At 40.0% G+C, this 18,697-nt stretch overlaps 1 protein-coding gene across 1 annotated transcript; it reads right to left on the reverse strand.

Moving 5' to 3' along the window:
- Window positions 1-1,904: 1,904 nt before the first annotated feature.
- On the reverse strand, window positions 1,905-11,714 carry LOC117449701 (fascin-like). Its single transcript, XM_034087534.2, has 5 exons — window positions 10,703-11,714; window positions 5,547-5,703; window positions 5,331-5,452; window positions 4,805-4,975; window positions 1,905-3,237 (listed from the first exon to the last, which is right to left on the reverse strand). Exons 1-5 carry the CDS (start codon window positions 11,526-11,528, stop codon window positions 3,032-3,034), a joined length of 1,482 nt encoding a protein of 493 aa, XP_033943425.1. The 5' UTR covers window positions 11,529-11,714; the 3' UTR covers window positions 1,905-3,031.
- Between the last annotated feature and the right edge of the window lie 6,983 nt (window positions 11,715-18,697).

Genomic DNA, 18,697 nt, shown 5'->3' on the forward strand with positions numbered 1-18,697 from the left:
CATGCAGAAATCCTGCACTGGAGAGATGAGGATGCTTTTGATATCTTTCTGTTTGTTTCTCTATAGCGCTGCAGGAATGAATCTTAAAACCGGTAATTTAGTTTTTTGGATGTGTTTTTGATTAGAAGCCTGAAATAAAGTCTGTGGTTTTACATAAACCACACATACAATATGTCAGTCAATATCTCTTTTGTGAATTTCTGAGGCTTCTTTAACACTTCTTAAAAAAGACAATTGCTAATAAGCGACTAAACAAGCAAGTCTGACTTTAGCTCAGTGGTACTTAAAGAGGCCCTGTTATGCTTTTTGGGGTTTTGCTTTTTGTGTGCATGTAAATGGTCTGCAAAGGTTAAAATCCTAAAGTTATTTCGAGAGGGAGTTTCTCTCCCACACACTCCCCCCTCCCCCTGCCTGACCATTGGACTCCTTTGTTTACTTCTGTAACATAGTGACATCACTACGTAACACTTGCGCTTCTATTGGCTAGCGCTCCAACACATTGTACGTGATAGGCTAAGGGGCGGGACATCTCTAAGTGGTTGACTAATCACAACAGAGCCGGCCAGCTAACCAATCAGAGCAGACTGGGCTCTGGTTTCAGACAGAGGGTGAAAAGAGGTGCTGCAGCATGAGAAAAAAATAAAGGGCTTTTTGAACATTAAAGCATGGAGACATGTCCCAGTAGAGACACTAAATACACAAATCAAACCTCAAAACGAGCATAGGGCCCCTTTAAGTCATGCCAGTTTGTTGTTGTCCGTTTGGAGCTTATAGCTTTTTCCTTTTGCTGATTGCAATAAACTTAAAAAATGTTAATATATGAATTTATCCTGGAGTTATCCTCACAAAATCTAATGGAACAAACCCGTTGACTCTTTGCCGAGTTTGGCACACATATGACTCTGTAAGAGGAGAAGCGCTGTTTCCTCTGCAGAAGGACGGAGGAAGAGGAAGAGGAGTAGGTTACCTCCCTCTACTCTCGTCTTCCTTTCCCTTGTACAGTTTTGGCTCAGATAAATCTCAAGGGGATATGATGCATGTGCTTTCATCCTTCTCCCACACAAAACGGCATCTATCGCATCTCAATTGAATCCTCGATGGCCTATTTTCTATTCAGTTTTCATGGAGGAGGAAGATGACAACCAGTGTGGCTAAATGATGGAGCTCTATGGCACTAAGGAGGAAGATATCGTGTTAAGTTGAAAAAATAACAGTTAGGATCAATTCAGCAATGGTTTTGGAAATATTAACTACCACCAAATTAGCCTTTAAATAAATGAAGGTGCAAAAAACTAAAAAGAGTAGCTGGAGATGTGCAAGTTCACCTTCTGGGCCAAGGTGTCCTTGAGCAAGGCACTGAAACCCTCCCTTGTTCTGCACAACCTGGCAGCCTTTTCACTCTTACACCTCTCTGTAAATGCATGTGTTTGAACATATGTGTTCAAATGTTATCTGGATAGGTCCTATGTGTGTGTGTGTGTGTGTGTGTGTGTGTGTGTGTGTGTGTGTGTGTGTGTGTGTGTGTGTGTGTGTGTGTGTGTGTGTGTGTGTGTGTGTGTGTGTGTGTGTGTACAATAACAGAGTTGAAAACTGAATTATTAATAAAGGATCTTTTTTTTTTTTTTTCTTAAAGAAGACAATTGTTGGGAACTTCGCTCTCTGGGCGACTTGATGAATATCTGTTCAAAATGTTGTGCCAACCCATCTATATGTTGAGATGTTAAGATCTCACCCAAAGTGATTGACGACAGACTGACAATGCAACTATAGCATGAACCACATCACTCCAAAATGTTACCAGTTACCAAATTAAAACTGCTTGGTTCAAAGTTATTTGGAAAATCCATGCATCAGATCCTGGAGAAATAAAATCAATTGCCAAGAAGAAGAAGTCCAGGAGAACATCAAATATTAAGAGGGAACACTTTATTGAGGTTTTTCAGATCAAGTGTAAGAACATGACAAGAGAGAGGAAGGCACAGCCACAATTATAGCCAGAGACACTTTCATTGCGTTGACACACCATCCATTTCATCATAACAAACATGTGCTTTTCACTTATTGTAGTTGGAATCTATTGTGCAGAATTAGTCATAGCTGGAATATATGTATCTATGACTATAGTATAGTTTGTATGCATTCATGTGCATTTGAGTGCATAGTAGCTTACCTTCAACCTCCTTTTCACTACTTCTAACAGAACGGATGATTATTCTCACTAAGAAGTCTCCTTAAGTTGATGATTGAACCTCAACGCTCCTTTGATTTGTTTCCAAGCATAATTGAAAACCTTCCACTGCCAATCAGAGGAGTGGATTACAGTGTTTATGGAAAACCTTTGACTACTGACTACTTCCTGTAGATGCGTCTGTCTATAAACAGATTGTGTCTTCCTGCACGACAAAGAGAAGGAAATACATCTGGCAAGTAGCATACAGGCAACATGTTAGATCTATTCCTTTCTTTTAAACCCTCAGGACACTTTTTCACTTGGTTACTATGTTTCTTTTAAGTATTCAGCGACATAAAAGCCTTATATACAGCAGAAGAATGTACATTAGTAACATCCCTTTATCTAGTTTGAGTTGTGCTTAATAGTTTAAAAGAGAGCAGGAGATGAAAGCAGCGTCTAGAGCGAGCAGGACATTTAACAAGAGAAGGTTAGTAAGTGATGATTTATCATTCAGTATGTTTGTTTACACCAGTAGTCACCACAGTGAGGCACCACATTTCCCAGCGTGTGTACATTTGATTGGAAGTGAAACCACATTATGATTTATTCATGACACAACATCAGTACATCCACATGTCCAGTTAAAAAGCCCAGTGGGAAGAGATAATAATAATAATGGAAAACACCAGTAGTGCTTTGGTGTCATGACTTCCAGTTTAACGCATCCATCCAGACAAGTTCACGATTACACACACACACACACAGGCACATGTATGCAAAAAAGAAGAAGCTACCTACAGTATTTATCAATAGTTTGAAGCATTGTGTCAGGTAGAGTGGAGGTCCAGCTTTGTGTTCTCAGTATTCCCAGAGGGTGGCGCTGTCCAGGGAGTCGGCGCTGGCCTTCAGCCCTCCAGCGTGGTCTCCCTTCAGGTACTTCCCCCCCAGAGCACGGATGGCCATCTTGTTGAGGTCACAGAACTCAAACAGGAACTGGACGGGTGTGGAGCCGCTGCATCCCACCGCCGTGTCCTCTCCGACACACCAATACTTCCCCTGGGAGTCTGGAGGAAACACACACACACATCACTTCAGGGGACATGCATTTCCTGTTGACTTATCCTAACCTTAACCCTAACCAACACATACCTAACCCTAACCCTTACCCTAACCACGTCTTCACCCTAAAAGTAATGATTCCCCGCATGGGGACCTCCATTTTGTCCCCATAAGGGAGGCGAGTCCCCACACGTGACCGTGTAAACAGATTTAGGTCCCCACAAGTATAGTAATGCTAGGCCACACACACACACACACACACACACACACACACACACACACACACACACACACACACACACACACACACACACACACACACACACACACACACACACACACACACACACACACACACACACACACACACACACACACACACACACACACACACACACACACACACACACACACACACACACACACACACACACACACACACACACACACACACACTTTATAAAGCACCGGATGATGTGTATACCAAGGGAAAACGTCTGCGGCTGAACAGTGAAGCCCATGTGGAAGTAACAGAAACTGCAGTTCATCGAACGTCCACTTGAGGCTCACTCCAAAAGCAAGTCAATCCCCATAGTCCCCCCTTTAAAGCAAATGTATTTAACTACCGTTCAAGTTACCAAGTTATACAAGCCTTAACATAGAAAGAAAGCAAGAAATAATACATAAGATGTTTATTATTTTATTGGAGTTTTGCTTATTTTGTTTGATTTGTTTTTGACTATTGTAAAGGCCGGTTTTCTTTGTTACATGTGGAACAAGTTATTTATTTTGAGCATTGCACAATATCATCCCACCATCGGAGGACAAGCAGCTCATGAACTGTGACTAACAAAAATATAAAGGAAAGAAAACGAGTTAGAAATGTCTGTTTAAGGCGTCTATTGGCTTGATAGAAAATCTAGCTAAAGTTAGTTAACCCTAACCCTTAAGAGCTTGGTAAACAAAAGTTGTGGTCGATATAGCTAGATTCACCTTTTCACATCTGAGCAAATACATCTACATCTATCACTGTATCATCATGGAGGAAAAGGATAACAGACATTTGATCAGCACTAAGTAGGTTTGATGGCTGAAATGATGAAAGGTTTTTTATGTAAGGTGGTTGTGGAGCCATGTAGCCATGATGTTATTCCCATTAGATCTCTAAACATTGACTGTGTCTGGAGCAAAGTGGAGTTTTATAGACCTGTGATGTACCCACACTGAGACGAGGAAATAGGAGCGTCGTGCCCAGGGTAATGTGAATCTGTTCAAGTTTGTGCATTGTTTTGCTATTCTTGAATGTTTGATTTTCCCATCTAATTTAATTGTACTATTGACCAAAAAGGGAAGAATAAATATTACCCCATTGATCTGTTATTCCCATGTACAAGAAACAAGATAGACGCCAAAGGGCAAACCGTTGTAATTGTTTACAAACAGAAACATCCACTATGAGGATGCATGCTATTTTCACATAGTTTTCTACACAATGTTTTTTTTTAATCATGTGTCTTGTTAAAGATATGTAAAACATGCAGGGACAGCACAACAGTTCTGTTATCCGCCCACCTTTAAGAGCATACGCTCCGTTGTGAAACTCCAGCTGGAAAACGTCGTACGATGCTCTGTTGGAGTCCAGGGTCGCCATCCCTGCTTTACGCGCCCCGATGAACCCGTGCTCTCCACGAAGGACGATGATTGGACGGTTGATCAGCTTCATCAGGAACTGTTCAGCCTCACCTGAAGAGATCAGGATTTTGATAAACCAACTCTTTCCCCAAAGCATCTTAAACGTCACCTATTATGCAAAATCCACTTGTTCATGTCTTTTATATATAAACATGTGTCCCCTCTGTGGAAAGAGACTCTGAAAGTTTCAGGAACAAAGATTCGCTCACTTTTTGTCCTGATCCATTTCTATAAAAACCTGTCTGAAAATGAGCTGATCAGATTTTGGCCACTTTATGATGTCATAACGATTGTTTGGCTTGAGTAACCATTAGCCAATCAGCAACCACGGTAACCTGAAAAACAGTATAATAGGGGACCTTTAATGAGAGGATGATCGTAGCTCATTGACAGGAACGTCACTGACCTGTGGTGTCGACAGTAGCAGCTAAGTGCCCGTTCCTCTTGGCGATCACATATTTGTTGTTGGCTGCACGCACACAAACACGACCGTCACGCCACTCCAGCTCAAAGTAACTGTCGGCCGACCTGTGACACACACATTAACAAACTCAATGAGCAAACTATGAGGAATATGCAAATTAGGTGCGTGACATGTGTGTGTTTATGTGTGTGTGGTTACTTGGTGGATGCCGTGCACTGCAGGCCCCCAGATGCTGTCAGGGTCCAGTATTTTCCAGCAGCGGTTCTGAAGGCACACTTCCTGTCCTCACGGCTCATCTCCAACTGGAACACTTCCTGATCTCCTTCCTCGTCCTGATTGGCTGACAGGTCTATGCCTAGAAAAGTGGGACAAGCTGTTGTCAGATTTCATTCAGTCTGAAACTCTGAATCCCTCCTATTCATGAGGTTGACTCTGAAAGGGACACAACGTCCTACTCTCTGTGCCCAGTTTTTTTTAAAGTGTTGTTTCAAAGATTTGTTGCAGCCTACAGCGGGATGATGAGATAGAGAGAATAGATGAGAATAAGAATAATGCAAGATTTCTTTTCAGCACTGTAGCCAGGCTGACAGAGAGCCACAGCTCGATTGAGCCTTCTATTCCCATAGCACTCAGTAGTAATGATTTTATGTGCTTTTTTAACGATAAAATTGTTACTCTTAGAAACAAAATTAATGACCTCTTGCCTTCGACCAGTATAGTGTTATCAACAGCTCCCGGAATCGTAAGTTCTAATATTACACTAGATAGTAAACTAGAATGCTTTTCAGCCATTAACCTTGAACAATTAAATTCAATGATTCTCTCTTCTAAACCATCAACGTGCATGTTAGACCCAATTCCAACTAAGCTGTTGAAGGAAGTTTTTCCATTAATTAGCACTTCTTTATTAAATATTATGAATATGTCTTTATTATCAGGCTATGTTCCACAATCATTCAAAGTAGCAGTGATAAAACCGCTTCTTAAAAAGCACAACCTCGATCCAGAGGTTTTAGCCAACTATAGACCTATTTCTAATCTTCCGTTCCTCTCAAAAATTCTTGAGAAAGCGGTCGCAAAACAGTTGTGTGATTACTTAAAAAACAATGATTTATTTGAAGATTTTCAGTCTGGCTTTAGAACACATCATAGCACAGAGACAGCTCTGGTTAAAGTCACAAATGATATTCTAATAGCCTCAGACAAGGGACTTGTCTCTATTCTTGTTTTGCTCGATCTTAGTGCTGCATTTGATACTATCGACCATGATATCCTATTGCAAAGACTAGAGCACTTAGTTGGCATACAGGGAACTGCTTTAGGCTGGTTTAGGTCCTATCTATCTGAACGCTCTCAGTTTGTACGTGTTAACGATGAATCTTCCACGCAAACCAAAGTTAGCCATGGAGTGCCACAGGGCTCAGTGCTCGGACCTATTTTGTTCACATTATATATGCTTCCGTTAGGCAATATTATAAGGAATCATTCTGTAAACTTTCATTGTTATGCGGATGATACTCAACTATATTTATCAATCAAGCCTGATGAAATTAATCATCTAAATAAAATTCAAGACTGCCTTAAGGACTTAAAAACGTGGATGACCTTAAACTTTTTGATGTTAAACACGACCAAAACTGAAGTTATTGTACTTGGCCCGAAGAATCTACGAAACAAATTATCTAAAGACATACTAACTATGGATGGCATTAATTTGGCCTCCAGTGAGACTGTAAGGAATCTTGGTGTTATATTTGATCAGGATTTATCCTTTAACGCCCACATAAAATCAATTTCAAGGACCGCCTACTTCCATCTACGTAACATTGCAAAAATCAGGCATATCTTGCCTCAAAACGATGCAGAGAAACTAGTCCATGCATTTGTTACTTCTAGGCTGGATTATTGTAACTCTTTATTATCAGGGAGTACCAAGAAGTCAATCAAGTCGCTTCAGCTGATTCAAAATGCTGCGGCTCGTGTACTAACCAGAGTTAGGAAAAGGGACCACATTACTCCTGTTCTGGCTGCCTTACACTGGCTCCCTATAGAACACAGGATAGAATTTAAAATTCTTCTTCTCGCCTACAAAGCCCTTAATGGGCAGGCGCCATCTTACCTTAAAGAACTCATTATACCCTACTGTCCTACTAGGGCATTGCGTTCCAAGAATGCAGGGTTGTTGGTTGTTCCTAGAATCTTTAAAAGTACAATGGGAGCCAGAGCCTTTTCTTATCAAGCTCCACATTTGTGGAATCAGCTTCCAGTTTGTGTTCGGGCGGCAGACACCCTATCCGTTTTTAAGAGTGCACTTAAGACCTTCCTTTTTGATAAAGCTTATAGTTAGGGCTGATTAGATTCAGCCCCTAGTTTTGCTGATATAGGCTTAGTTTGTCGGGGGACATCTTACTTCTTCCTTCTCTCTGTCTATACCCGTGTACACTCATGTTCCGATTAACCCAGCTTCCCCAAATGTCTTTCTTTTTGGTGTCTATATACGCTGGGATCCGGAGTCATGGATGATCCTGCGGTCCTGTGTCCTGGATCGCGAGCGCTGGATCTTGAGTCGTGGCTGTGGTCCTGGATCATCGGTCCTGGATGGATATCCTCGTGGATTCATCTTCCTATTATACACACATGCATTTCCAAACATTTGGACTACCTATGTTGCAAATGTATTATCTTTTCAATTTACACACGGCATCTATTGCACGTCTGTCCGTCCTGGGAGAGGGATCCCTCCTCTGTTGCTCTCCCTGAGGTTTCTCCCATTTTTCCCTTTAAAACTGGGTTTTCTTTGGAAGTTTTTCCTTGTACGATGTGAGGGTCTAAGGACAGAGGGTGTCGTATTGTCATACTGATATTCTGTACACACTGTGAAGACCACTGAGACAAATGTAACATTTGTGATATTGGGCTATATAAATAAACATTGATTGATTGATTGATTGATGAGCCAGTCCTGAAAGTGACTTTGTTAAGAGAGGAAGGTGATGGGGAAAATCATAGTGGAACAACAACAAAGCAAGTGTTTCCAAATATGAAAAGAATAGATTTGCAAATATCAGTCAAAAAGTCTCATTACTGCATTATGTTGTCATGAGGACAGAGTGGACACATATCTCCACTTCTCTCATGGTGAATATCTAGACTAGAAACATGAGATTTTAATTAAAACACATACTGTAAGTCCCAAAATGAGGAGTTCAGACTCCCTTAAGACTTGACATGAAACTCAGAGACACTCGTTCAAATTGCAGACCATGAACAAAGAAACAGTCAGCTGAGCTCTGCACACGCTAACACTTAAACTACCTTTAAAGGCCCATGCATTAAACACGTATGAAAACGACTAAGACTGAACATCCAGTCATAACTGAGAAGTACTTGCAGTAGTTATGATACTGAGTAGGGCTGCTCGATTATGGCAAAAATCATAATCTCGATTATTTGGGTCAATAATTGACATCACGACTATTAAAAACGATTATCCATTTACTTTGAAAACATCAATTTATTGGAGAAAAAATGTTTTAACAGTATGTTTTTAACAGTTGATTACCCTGAACTTTAAGTTTAATTCAACTGAAAAACCAATAACATTTTTTTTTAATAATAATACAAAAATAATCGTTTTATTTTGATTATGTTGTTTTTGTAATCGTAATTGCGATTAAAATATGATTCATTGAGCAGCCCTAATACTGAGACTATGGCAATGTCTCAGTTATGTCACTCTAACCCAGTGCTTCTCAAAGTGTGGTCCGCGGACCACTGGTGGTCCGTGAGCGCCCCCTAGTGGTCCGTGAGTATATTGGTAACATTTCACATTTGAAATAAATAAATTAATGTAAGTTTTCCGCACTCTCGCGGGAATATCGCCGCAATGGAGCGAGCTTAAGTTTCACTCTTGATTGCATGATATAGCCCAGCGCAACACCTTCGTCACACATGTTGCCACCTGTTTGTACCATTTTCAGGCGATTTGTAAAAAACTATGTGTTTTTGGATATTTGTGGAGTTAGGTGGTCCGCGAGTGTTTTTGTATTGGTTAAGTGGTCCCTGGTATGACAAAGTTTGAGAAACACTGCAACCTAGTCTCCGTTATGTAACAGAAGCTAAGTGGCAGTTATAGTTAATTTACTGAGGTTAGGTTTCAGTTATGTAAGAGCACTCGAGCATTATTTATTGATTTTTAACCATTCGGGAGCAGAACAAGTTGTGAACACACTGACATTATTTTAAAGAGATGTTGTGGACATGGACAGCAAACCGTTGCATCCATTAGGAGTCTTGTTTCTGGCTTACTTATGAATTCAAGTCTAAAATCACCACTCATAAAGCTTTTTATGGATTTCTAACTGTCTCCCCTTTTACCTGTAATGTAATGTCACGCATTTTTGCAGCTCTGAAAGTATTCTTTTCCCCAAACATAGACGTCAGGTGACAGACAAGCATCTTAACCAGACAGTATATATAAGATTGTAACCTGCAAGTTGCTCATAAAGATTTAAGATGACTCAAATGACCCAGCTGGGAATCTCTCCACCATAGAGGCGTTCAGGAATAAAGCTCTTCGTTTACACTTGACACAAAAACCTATTTAACCATTGAAACAGTCTAAAAAGTGTCCTTCACAGTCACCCACACTGAGCGCAACGCCCCATTCCAGTTATTGGGCTATATTGATGCCCGTGGTCCATTAAAAATAATGTTTACTACTTCAATGAAAGACCAGGTCAGAAGTCGCTGCCCTGCACTGACCTCATTAAATCATGATTATCTTTCTTCTGCCGCAATCCACCTCTCCAGGAATGCACACACACCATCTCTGCTTGCATTAAAGCTTATTGACTGCTTGAATAAACTGCCGTTAATGATCAGTCTGGCCCAGAGTGAGACTGAGTGGCGACAAGACAAAGAGATAACATGTGGCATACAGATCCACATTCAGGACTGAGTCACACCTCCCTCTGTCTCTCCATTTGATCCATTTTGTCTCCAAAACAAACCATTCCTTGTGTTCTGTCTTTATTCTCAGGCTATTCTGAGATAAAGGATGATGGATAACTGTAGACTGAAGCTGATCCTGAACCAGCAGCCACAATGCAGGGGTAGAATTACTGCAGAAAAATGTTAAGCTAGGCAGAGGCTGGCCAAAAGAAGGGAGGAGGGAGGAGAAAGGGAGAGTAATGAAAAACACATGGTGTGAGGGAAATGAAGAAACAGGGAAACTAATTCTCCCTCAGAGACAAATGCAACAGCTGCATGGTGTGTGTCAGTTATGCAGTGACTTCATCTGTACAGTGAAATATGATTTGTGTTTCTGGCTCTGATTGTCTGCAGAGCCTCACCTTGCCTCGTGGAGACGTTCCTCTCGTTGCCTGCAGTCAGCACGACCTGCGCGTGGCTGCGCTCGAGGCCAAACAGTTCATCCTTCCCCACGCGGCCGCTTTTCCCAGACTTCATTGTGCCGGTCGGGCCCGCGGGCGCCAGGTAGAGGCCGTTGCAGTCGCGGAAAGCCACTTTCCCGGAGCGGAACTCCAACATGTAGCCGGTATCCTTGTCGGTGTTAGTGGACAGGCTGCCGTCACTGCGGAGGAAGCGGTTGTCTGAAGTCTCCAGGTGGTAGCGCTGGTCCCGATACACCAGAGTCACCAGAGAGTCCACCCCCCAGGGGACATCCCGGTCTATGGACACCTCCTGCCGCCCCCCTTTCGTGCTCAGGTGCGCGAAGCGTTTGCGCGTGAAGCTGTACAGGTTGACCTGCGGGTGCACGGCCAGGTGCACGCTCCATTTCTCTGCCGGTGTGGCGGTCTGCGCAAAGCAGGTGATCCGGTCCTCGCTTCCGCCCAGGAACCGGCCGTGCGGCTCGGACTGCAGAGACCACCGCCCGTCCTCGTGCGCGGTGATGACGAAGCGGCAGTCGCGGCCACTGCGCGTCTCGGTGTCCGCGGTCACGTTGCCGTCTTTGTCCGTGGCGAGGTAGCGGCCCAGGTGAGAGCGAAGGAACACCGCGCTGCCGTCTTCCCCGGTCTGCTCCAGGGTCCAGGTCTGCTTCTTCTTCAGGCTGCTGGCCGACGCGTTGATCTTAAAGCCAAAGGTCTCCGCGGTCAGATACTTCCCCGCGCTGTTGATGAGCCCCAGAGGGATCTGCAGCAGGTCCCCGTCAGCATACATGACTAGCGTGTGTCAGAGATATAGAAAAGAAAAGGATTCTTGTTTAGAGAGGCGGACAGAGAGGAAAACGTGGGGGAGTGTGAGGGAGGGACAGAGAGAGAGGGCTGCTCTGCTGGCTGGTGATGAGGAGGAGGAGGAGGAAGATGATGAATGTCCCCTGACTGCAAATCCAGACTGCCTCTCTGGAGCTGCAGGAGTTTCAGGACTGGGAGTTTTTTTCCTGCTGTAACGGCAGAACACGCCCCAGATATACAGGCAGAGGAGCTGGAGGGCGATTACAGCAATTTTGGAAAACCACCCCACCCACACACAGAAATCATGTGTATTCAGTATCATCCCAATAATAGCTCATAAGATGTTGAAGACGTGCTCGGATCTTGTACTTAAGTTAACGTAGAAATACCAAAGTGTAGAAATACTCATTACAAATAAAAGTCCTGTAATCAAAATGGTACTCAAATAACTGCATCAACATTTACTTAAAGTACCAAAAGTAAAACTACTCCTTTTGCAGTTTGGCCCGTTTCAGATTAATATACACTATATGTTTTGATTATATGTATTGATATATTATTGTGTTTATAAAACTTAAAAAGGTGGAACACATTGTATTTATACTGCTGGGTAGCATAATAATTTAATCCAGGTGTAACGAAAGTCTTATTTAAGTGATTTTACATCATTAATCCATATCTGCAAAGTAACTAAAGGTAAATGTAGTGGAGTAAAAGTACAATATTTACCTCTGAATTGGAGTAGAAGTACAAAGTAGCAGAAAATGGAAATACTCAAGTAATATATAAGTCCCCGCAAAATGTTACTCAAGTACAGTAAATGTACTTATGTTTTACACACTGACCGTATGCTACACATTCCCCCCTTTACTTTCCCTCCCTTTGAAAGTCGTGAGTGTGAACTGGGCTTTAATTGAAATCTGCTCTCAGTTCCACATGGTTAGAGCCATTCTCCCAGAACAGAACACTGTTTGTCTCATGGCTGCGTGTCTGTGCTGCGCTGTGAAGACACGGAGGTAAAGAGGTGACCCTAATAGAAGTATGTCAGCTCACTGTGTTATGGAAGGTGTCGAAGCCCCAATACTTTATAAAATAATCTGTTACAAGTGAAAGTCATGCATTCAATATCCGAAAGCTATCAGCAAAACCCAATTAGAGAATCAAAAATCGAAGTACTACAGGAAACCTGACCCATTGGCATATTATGTATTACATTGTTAACACTGATACATCAATGTTTAAACAGCATTTCACTTGCTGGTTGTGGCGGAGCTCGTTTTAACTACTTTACTGAAGCGGTTCCCTATCTGGGAATCACATCCCTCCAAAAGGTCACATGTTAAATCAAAGAGCCTCGGTCATGAGGTGATAAACTGAAGAGGAAAGAATAATAAAGTTATGAAAACATTATCTTTGAAAAGTATTGAAAATGTTGACCTCAAACAGTTATTCAAATAAGAACATGTGAGAGGTTTTGAGGGGAAATGTCCACAACTTATCAGCAGCTTACAACTTAAAGTCAACAAAATGCGACAAGAGCCCCAACTAGACACTGTTTTGTAAAGGTTAGGACCAACCTTGTCCTGTCTTCAACACGTTTCTGTATTTTGTAAACTAACCATGTCTGACATACCGTTTTAATCCAAACAGTGAGTGTTAGATTTAAGTAGAGGACTACAAATACAAAATGTCCACCTGTAATGTAGTGAAACCGTACACCATACAATGGAGATGCTCAAGGTAAGGATGAGTGAGTACAAGTATAGCCTTCTTAATTACTTTCAGACACCTTTACTTTTGATATCTGTGGGGTTTTCCCCCTTTACAATGAAGAGAAAACATTATAGAAAATATGATATTTTAGGCCAGCATGCAGGCAGTGTGCTTCTTTTTTCTCTTATCTAACTGCCTGTAATTCCCTGTGATGACATCTTGCCATTGTAAAGTACGTGATGTGGGTATATCTGTTATTCTCTACTCTTCCTGTATTGAATTACAATTTCAGGCAGATATGAAAAATATTGTTATGGATTACACATGGAAATCAGACGTCCACAGCCTAAGTTAAAGGTGTGGGGTTTCTGTTATGAGCTCCAGTTTTTTCCTGACCTTGTTCCACCCGTTTCCATCCCCTTCCCTGCACATTATTTATCCTGGAGAGAGACACCAAGCTTATCTTTTCCCCACAACAAAAAGAATAATATTAGAAGCGTAATGCAGAGCCACACGAGAAGCCAATATAAATAGTTACGCCTTTTGAGTTATTTTGTGTGTGTGTTCTCCTGTAAAACGTCTCTTACAGTGAATCTGATTACCTATAGCTGTTCTGGTCAGTGAAATACTTGTACAGTTGTTTTCTGTAATGTGTATCCCTCTTACCAACAGACAACTTACCTTTTGTATTCTTAAAGGGTCAGAACACCTCTGCGCAGCTACAATAGCTTACTCACGCTGCTGAATGTAATTGAGGAAGCATGACACACTTTTTCCTGTTAAAATTCCAACAGGTTCACGGGTAGTTCACTGTACACACATTTGCATTAGTCTGCATGTGCACATTTCCATGTCAATGATTATGCAAAAAACTGCCCAAAGACCAAATGTGGATTGTGTTTGCGTGCATGCTGTAAACTAAAGATAAAACAATAAAAGTTTTGATTAGTTATTATTTCTTTAAATTACACACAACAAACATTGCAATTCTGCCTTAAGCTGTTTTAAAAAAATATTTTATATTTAAAATAATGAATCAAATAACTCAAATATTTGCCAGTTATTGCCCCAGCATGGCATATGCTAACTAGCTTGTCTGAACAACAACAAAAAACATCTAATGTTGACCAAATACGCAATAAATTGGTAGATAGTGCTAAAATTCAACTCAGTATCATAACAATGGCAAGATTTCCATTTGTAAAGTGCACATATCATGCTATTTTTAGGCAATAGCATAGGTCCCTCTATTTCACTTCCTGTTTCAAAAGTGCAGATTTTGGGTATAAAGCTTTAAAAAAATAAAGAATTGATAAAAAAATTAAAAAGGAGGGGGCTGAGCTCATGCGGGAGATGCTACTGGCACATGCTGCCGTGATGAAACGCCATATCATGGACTATCAAGGATTCTCTCTGAAACAGTATGGAGCTCAAAGGCTTTCTCTCTTGCCGGTTATACCACAAGGTGAGTTCCTTTTTATGTCCTGCTTCTTCACACACATGCTCTCCAGTACAGGTTAGCTCTGAGTGTTAGCGATGCTAATGTAAACACCGACCATATTACGTCCAAAACAGTCGGGCATTGTTTCTGATAGCAACGTTTCTGATAGGGCCGTGGGTCCACATTTCAGATATTACGTCATATCGGACGAAAATCTGGATCAGCTCCGTTGTAGCCCCGTTTTTAGTGATTTGGGTATGGAGGAAAAGAGAGGGTTTTATTTTCTGACGCTGCGTGAGTTCCCCGACACACCGGGGACACATCTTTATGTATAAAAGACATCAAAAAGTGCATTTTGCATGATAGGTCCCCTTTAAGACACTTTCCACTATAATGAGAAACAACTGAATTATGTAAATTGGCTTGTGGCACTGAAAGTATCAGATTATAAAATGACTTCACTGACAGTTTACTCACCAAGTGTATCTGTACCAGTGTATGGATAAAATAGCATCTGTAGCCTAAATAAAATAACCACATTTTGTTATTGTTAATTTGTCAATTCAGCATGTATATTTTCTACTTTCTTGTTTTTTTCTCGTCTTTTTATTTAATAATTGTAATTGTACAATGCCATGTCTTTTTATGCTGCTGCAACACAAACATTTCCCAAATTGGGATCAATAAAGTATTATCTTATCTTATCTTAAAGAAGCTACATGACAACAATCCACTTGTAGCATCCTCCTACATACAGTTAGATGGTGAAATTGTGGGTTTTTGGTGGGCTTAAATAAAGATACTACATTTGAGAGAGGAGAGTAGTGAGCTGGAACGGACAAATCAAACAGGCCAATGCTCTGAATTTGCCTGGGACTGGACCAGGACCTTGCCTCTGCATGGAGAATCTGGTTGTGGACATGAGACTGGGACAGACAGGACATTTTGGAGGTGGGACAGTTTCAAAAAAGCTTGGCCTGGACCTGTGCTGCCTCATGATGGAGAGTGTTCAGCTTCTGAGTCCACATCGCCCCCGTCTGGGTATTTACAGAACAGCAAGGACATGGATCTGCATGTTATAGGACAAAGCGTGTGATGCCTTGTACATAATTGTAAGTAAAACATCCCACATTTGAGGAGGGTTTGCTGTATATCCTGCTCGCACCTCCTTATTTATTTAAAAATGTATCAATTTATCCCTAAAATCAAGATTTTTGTTTGTTTTATTATTTACAGTGATTGTTGTGACATATCCAAGAGTCCTGCATAAAGTCCTTTGTAAATGTATAGTGTTGTGTTTTATCTATTTTATGTTGGGACATTGATATTTGTATAACATTTGTTAATGTTAATGCTAATAAATCGTTTTACATTATTTCACTTTTTTAACTTCTAAAATAGAAAAACTGTCAAACTAGTCATTATGTTCACTGTTTGTGGCAAATGATCGTTTTTTAATATTGACTTTTTCTAAATATACTAAAACAACAAAAACATTCTTGAATCTACTTTATTCAGAAAATCTCAAAAGTATGACTTTTTTCTGAAAATCTAAATTTCTGACTTGTTATGAACATTTCAGGAGAATACTGATACAAAAGTCATAATCCTGAGATCAAAATGTGACCTTTTTGTCAGAAATGACTTATTTTTTTTAAGAATTCTGACTTATTCTTCGGAATATCTAAAAATGTGATGTCTGACTTTTTTCGAAAAATCTCAACATTTTGACTTTTTTCAGAAAATCTAAAATGTATTACTTTTTTCTGAATATCTAAAATATCTGACTTTTTCCGAATATATCAACATTTAGACTTTTTTCTGAAAATCTCAGAAACAGTAATGTAGCCCTGTTTCTAAAAATATCAACATTTTGACTTTTTTTCTGACAATAAACATTTTGACTTTTTACCGAATATCTAAAATGTATGTCATATTTCTGAAAAAAATCAACATTTGATTTTTTTTCTGAAAAAATATCAACATTTTGACTTTTTTCTCAAAATTATGACTTTTTTTCAAAATTATGACTTTTCTATGAAAATCTCAAAAGTATGAATTTTTTCTGAAAATCAAAATTTCTGACTTGTTATGAACATTTCAGAATACTGATACAAAAGTCATAATCCTGAGATCAAAATGACATTTTTGTCAGAATTTACTTTTCTTTAAGAATTCTGACTTATTCTTCGGAATATCTAAAATGTAATGTCTGACTTTTTTCGTAAAATCTCAACATTTTGACTTTTTTCAGAAAATCTAAAATGTATTACTTTTTTCTGAATATCTAAAATATCTGACTTTTTCCGAATATATCAACATTTAGACTTTTTTCTGAAAATCTCAGAAACAGTAATGTAGCCCTGTTTCTGAAAATATTAACATTTTGACTTTTTTTCTGACAATAAACATTTTGACTTTTTACTGAATATCTAAAATGTATGTCATATTTCTGAAAAAAATCAACATTTGACTTTTTTTCTGAAAAAATATCAACATTTTGACTTTGTTCGCAAAATTATGACTTTTCTATGAAAATCTCAAAAGTATGAATTTTTTCTGAAAATTAAAATGTCTGACTTTGTTATGAACATTTCAGAATACTGATACAAAAGTCATAATCCTGAGATCAAAATGACGGAATATCTAAAATGTCTGACTTTTTTCTGAAAATCTCAACATTTTGACTGTTTTCAGAAAATCAAAAATGTCTGACTTTTTTCGGAATATCTAAAATGAAGTCTTTTTGCATCATCATTTAAAATAAAAATGTGTATTTTAATTACACATTGATTACATTGATTTTATTTTAATCAATAAACATCCCATAAACTGCTGCATTGTGAGGCCTTTCAGGTTGTCTGACCTTCAGATAACATGCAGCGTAGTTTCCCCTGTTTCCCCTAGTTGGCAGTCTTTGCTGTGCAACACCTAACACACCACACACTCACATCGCTCACACACACACACACACACACACACACACACACACACACACACACACACACACACACACACACACACACACACACACACACACACACACACACACACACACACACACACACACACACACACACACACACACACACACACACACACACACACACACACACACACACACACACGCACGCACGCAGACAGACAGACAGACAGACAGACAGACAGACAGACAGGCTGTCCTCTGTATAGATGCTGGGTGTAGCTGTATAGGACCCAGAACAATAATATCCATAACATGTTACATTGCATAAGTGCAATACTTTCTTTAACATGTGCATTATTACTTTTACAATATAAATGCAATATAGCTGTCAGTCCTGTACACAACCCTGCGAATTCTGCACATTGTACATTGTAACTGCACATATTGTATTTTATTATATTTTTATTTGAACAAGTATACATATACTTCATCCATATTCAATGTAAAGATTGCAATACAGTATATCTTTTTGTATAATTGTTTTTACAGATACATAGAAAGATCCACAGCTACAGCATTAAGTGTGTCGGGTTGTTCCTCACAAACAGAAAGCAGTCTTGTCGACTTCTCGGGCTCACAAGAAACACATTCTTGAACTTCTTAAATTATATTCTAAGAAAACTGACAATGTGGTTGTAAAATGAGATCTGCATTGAGTTTGTTTGCCCTGAACAAAAGTATGCTGGACTGCCTGGCTGTGTGGCTCTCGGGGGGGCCACCACCTGTATAAACACTGTGCATGAGAATATGATACAATAACAGGAGGTTGGTGAACACTGCGGAATCTGAGAGGAGCGGAAAGTGAAGAACAATGTAAAAGAAGAGATCGGCAGTTTACATTTAGAAAGTGGAAAAAGTTCACATTTCTGTTCATCAGCAATTTATACAGCATGCAGATCTTATCTGTGCTGATTTAGTTTCTGGTGAATCAGCTGCCCGCTTTTCCTTCTCTGTCTTTATTAGTACATTAAAGAGGGAGCTCCTACATTATGCCAAAAGGCTGGGCTGTTTGTCA

This window comes from Pseudochaenichthys georgianus, chromosome 1, assembly GCF_902827115.2.
Source record: "Pseudochaenichthys georgianus chromosome 1, fPseGeo1.2, whole genome shotgun sequence".
Classification (NCBI taxonomy): Eukaryota; Metazoa; Chordata; class Actinopteri; order Perciformes; family Channichthyidae; genus Pseudochaenichthys; species Pseudochaenichthys georgianus.